The 3154-nt window shown below is 40.6% G+C and overlaps 1 protein-coding gene across 1 annotated transcript; it reads right to left on the bottom strand.

The window, feature by feature from the left end:
* Positions 1 to 945: 945 nt before the first annotated feature.
* On the bottom strand, positions 946 to 1689 carry LOC311302524 (GTPase IMAP family member 7). The gene has a single exon (XM_084428475.1). It carries the CDS (start codon positions 1531 to 1533, stop codon positions 949 to 951), a length of 585 nt encoding a protein of 194 aa, XP_084284601.1. The 5' UTR covers positions 1534 to 1689; the 3' UTR covers positions 946 to 948.
* Between the last annotated feature and the right edge of the window lie 1465 nt (positions 1690 to 3154).

The following is a 3154-nucleotide window of genomic DNA, read 5'->3' as shown; positions in this document are numbered from 1 at the left end:
CTGAGTTTTGTGACCCTAATAGACAAAACTATAGCATATTTATTTTAACCAGCCTTTTAAAGTACTCTCACATGACCTCTAGGTTCCAGGTGGGTAAATCCATTTTTCTTGACTGACTAAACGACTGACGATTGTTTTCATCCACTGTTTGTTATGAATTTAAATGTTCATTTATAGGCTATTGACAACTTTGACTAAATTTGTTTATGACGCTGCTGTTGTTTATGCTCACTGGGAAACGCGAAGCTAACAATATCTTGCTATTATTGCGTCCTTGTATGGGAGCTATAATTATAACCACAACAATATTATAATTTTAAGATAATGTTTCTCTTTTTCTGCATTCTATTCTGCAATATATAAAACCCTTTATCTAACTTGGCGACATTACACATTGAATGAAGTATCAGTAAAACTTAACTTGTTTGTAGTGACTACTTTGACTTTCCTTTATGCCGGAAGGGAGGGGAGGAGGGAGGAGACGGGATGAGGAGGAGGGAGGGTCTAGCTAGCCTCCGTTTTGTTTGACAACAATTCGAACGTCAACAAGAAGTTACGTCTCCCAACATCGCTTAGAGCACCTTTAACTTTTGACTATATCACAGATGGTTTCAATAAATCAACAAAAAATAAATAAATCAATGGTAAGGAATAAAAGTTTTGAGTTCAGTTGAAGGAGCATGTCTAGATGTCAAGTCCACATTTATCTGACCATTACTGAACCTCTCACTGAATCACACACATGCTCTGTCCTGCTAGTTTATGTGTAGCTCTGAATGCAAGTCTTGCTGCCTCTCTACGACTGATTCCTCTACTCTCAGCCTCCTTTATGGCTCTGTCTTCCTCTTCACGGGTCACTGTGATCTTATTATGTGCTCTGGCAGTAGCAACTATGTAGACATCGAGAACATTTCTTAGGAATGAATCAGTAAAAGACTCCTTAGCTTCCTATCGTGACTCCTCTACTAAACTCCAGTATATTTTCTGCCATTCTGTTAGAGTAACCTCTTCATGCTCCTGTTTGTACAGCTTCACTTTCTCATCTAACTTCTGCTTCTGAATCTCCTGAATGCGTTTCTCTGTTTCATCAAACACATCATTGGTGAAGTGTCTTCCTCCATTCTCTTCTACCATCATCTCTACTTTACTGATCAGATCTCTGAACTGTGGGAAACTGGCAGACGTATTATCTAAACAGAAGAACCGGTTTCCACAACTCTCTACAAGTTCTTTAAGATCTGGATTACTATCCTGTAGAAACTGCTCAATGGTTTTGTTTTCCTCTAACTGATCTTTGTGAGTAAAGAGGATTAAAGTGTATTTTTCCATTTGTTCTCCAAACACTTCTTTGAGCTGCTGTATTGTGTTTTTCTCCTCCTCAGTGAATCGACCCACTTTAATCACGATAATAAAAGCATGTGGTCCAGGAGAAGCGTATGTTACGCATTTCACTATTTCAGTTTTAACTTCCTCATTATTGAGTTCTGTATCATAAAGTCCAGGAGTGTCGATCACTGAGATCTCTTTACCCATCCTCACTGTAGTTTCTGCCCGACACTGTTTCGTCACAGAGTCTGAACCAGCTGTAGATTTAAACCAGTTTCTGCCGATGATGGTGTTTCCAGTGGCACTTTTCCCAGATCCAGTTTTTCCCAGCAGAACCAGTCTGATCTGGTCTTTCCTCACAGGAATATGATGCTAATCTTCAGCTGTTGAACTTTCTCCTGAAACTACAACACAACAATCACATCAATGTGCAATTTAATTAAATACAACCTTCTCTCTCAGCGATATTTACATATCAGGCTTAAGCAGATGTTCACAAACAGGTTATGAAATGCATTTTAAGTTGTTTTATAATTGTCCCTGGGGTGGACTTAAAATGCTAGTATGATTTTTACATAAAAAATAATTTAGAACTTAGTCATAATTTAGAAATAAATGGCATTTTTCATACACTGATTTTAGCCTCTGATCTGAGCGCTCTGTTTTAAGGGGCGTGTCTGTGTGAGACTGTTATAACCCACTGCTGTGATTGGCTGCTGTGAGACTTCAGTGTAAACGCCCACTGCTGTGATTGGCTGCTGTGAGACTTCAGTGTAAACGCCCACTACTGTGATTGGCTGCTGTGAGACTTCAGTGTAAACGCCCACTACTGTGATTGGCTGCTGTGAGACTTCAGTGTAAACGCCCACTGCTGTGATTGGCTGCTATGAGACTTCAGTGTAAACACCCACTGCTGTGATTGGCTGCTATGAGACTTCAGTGTAAACGCCCACTGCTGTGATTGGCTGCTATGAGACTTCAGTGTAAACGCCCACTGTTATGATTGGCTGCTGTGAGACTTCAGTGTAAACGCCCACTGCTGTGATTGGATGCTGTGAGACTTCAGTGTAAACGCCCACTGCTGTAATTGGCTGCTATGAGACTTCAGTGTAAACACCCACTGCTGTGATTGGCTGCTATGAGACTTCAGTGTAAACGCCCACTGCTGTGATTGGCTGCTATGAGACTTCAGTGTAAACGCCCACTGCTGTGATTGGATGCTGTGAGACTTCAGTGTAAACGCCCACTGCTGTGATTGGCTGCTATGAGACTTCAGTGTAAACACCCACTGCTGTGATTGGCTGCTATGAGACTTCAGTGTAAACGCCCACTGCTGTGATTGGCTGCTATGAGACTTCAGTGTAAACGCCCACTGTTATGATTGGCTGCTGTGAGACTTCAGTGTAAACGCCCACTGCTGTGATTGGATGCTGTGAGACTTCAGTGTAAATGCTCACTGCTGTGAGACTTCAGTGTAAACGCTCACTGCTCTGATTGGCTGACAACTTTGCATATGAAATAAGTATTACATGTGTATTACATGTGGAATAAGTATTACATGTGGAACATATCCATGATGCCTCCTTACATTTAATGAATAGGTTGGCTAAACCCAGGGGTGTCAAACTCATTTTATGTCAGGACCAAATCACTGTTACTGAATATCTAAAACCAATTTTGTTACTCATATTTCGAAATACATCTGTAATGATGTAATCCTGGAGGCAAGTTGAAGTGAACTCAAATGCAACTTTTATCTATTAACAAAACAAACATTAAACAAAGGCTGGAAACTGGAAACAAAGACAAGAGCCTGGACAAACATGCA

Source organism: Rutilus rutilus, assembly GCF_951802725.1.
Source record: "Rutilus rutilus genome assembly, chromosome: 1".
Taxonomy (NCBI): domain Eukaryota; kingdom Metazoa; phylum Chordata; class Actinopteri; order Cypriniformes; family Leuciscidae; genus Rutilus; species Rutilus rutilus.
Note: the sequence above shows the minus strand (reverse complement) of the source record. Positions and strands in the feature narration are given on the sequence as shown.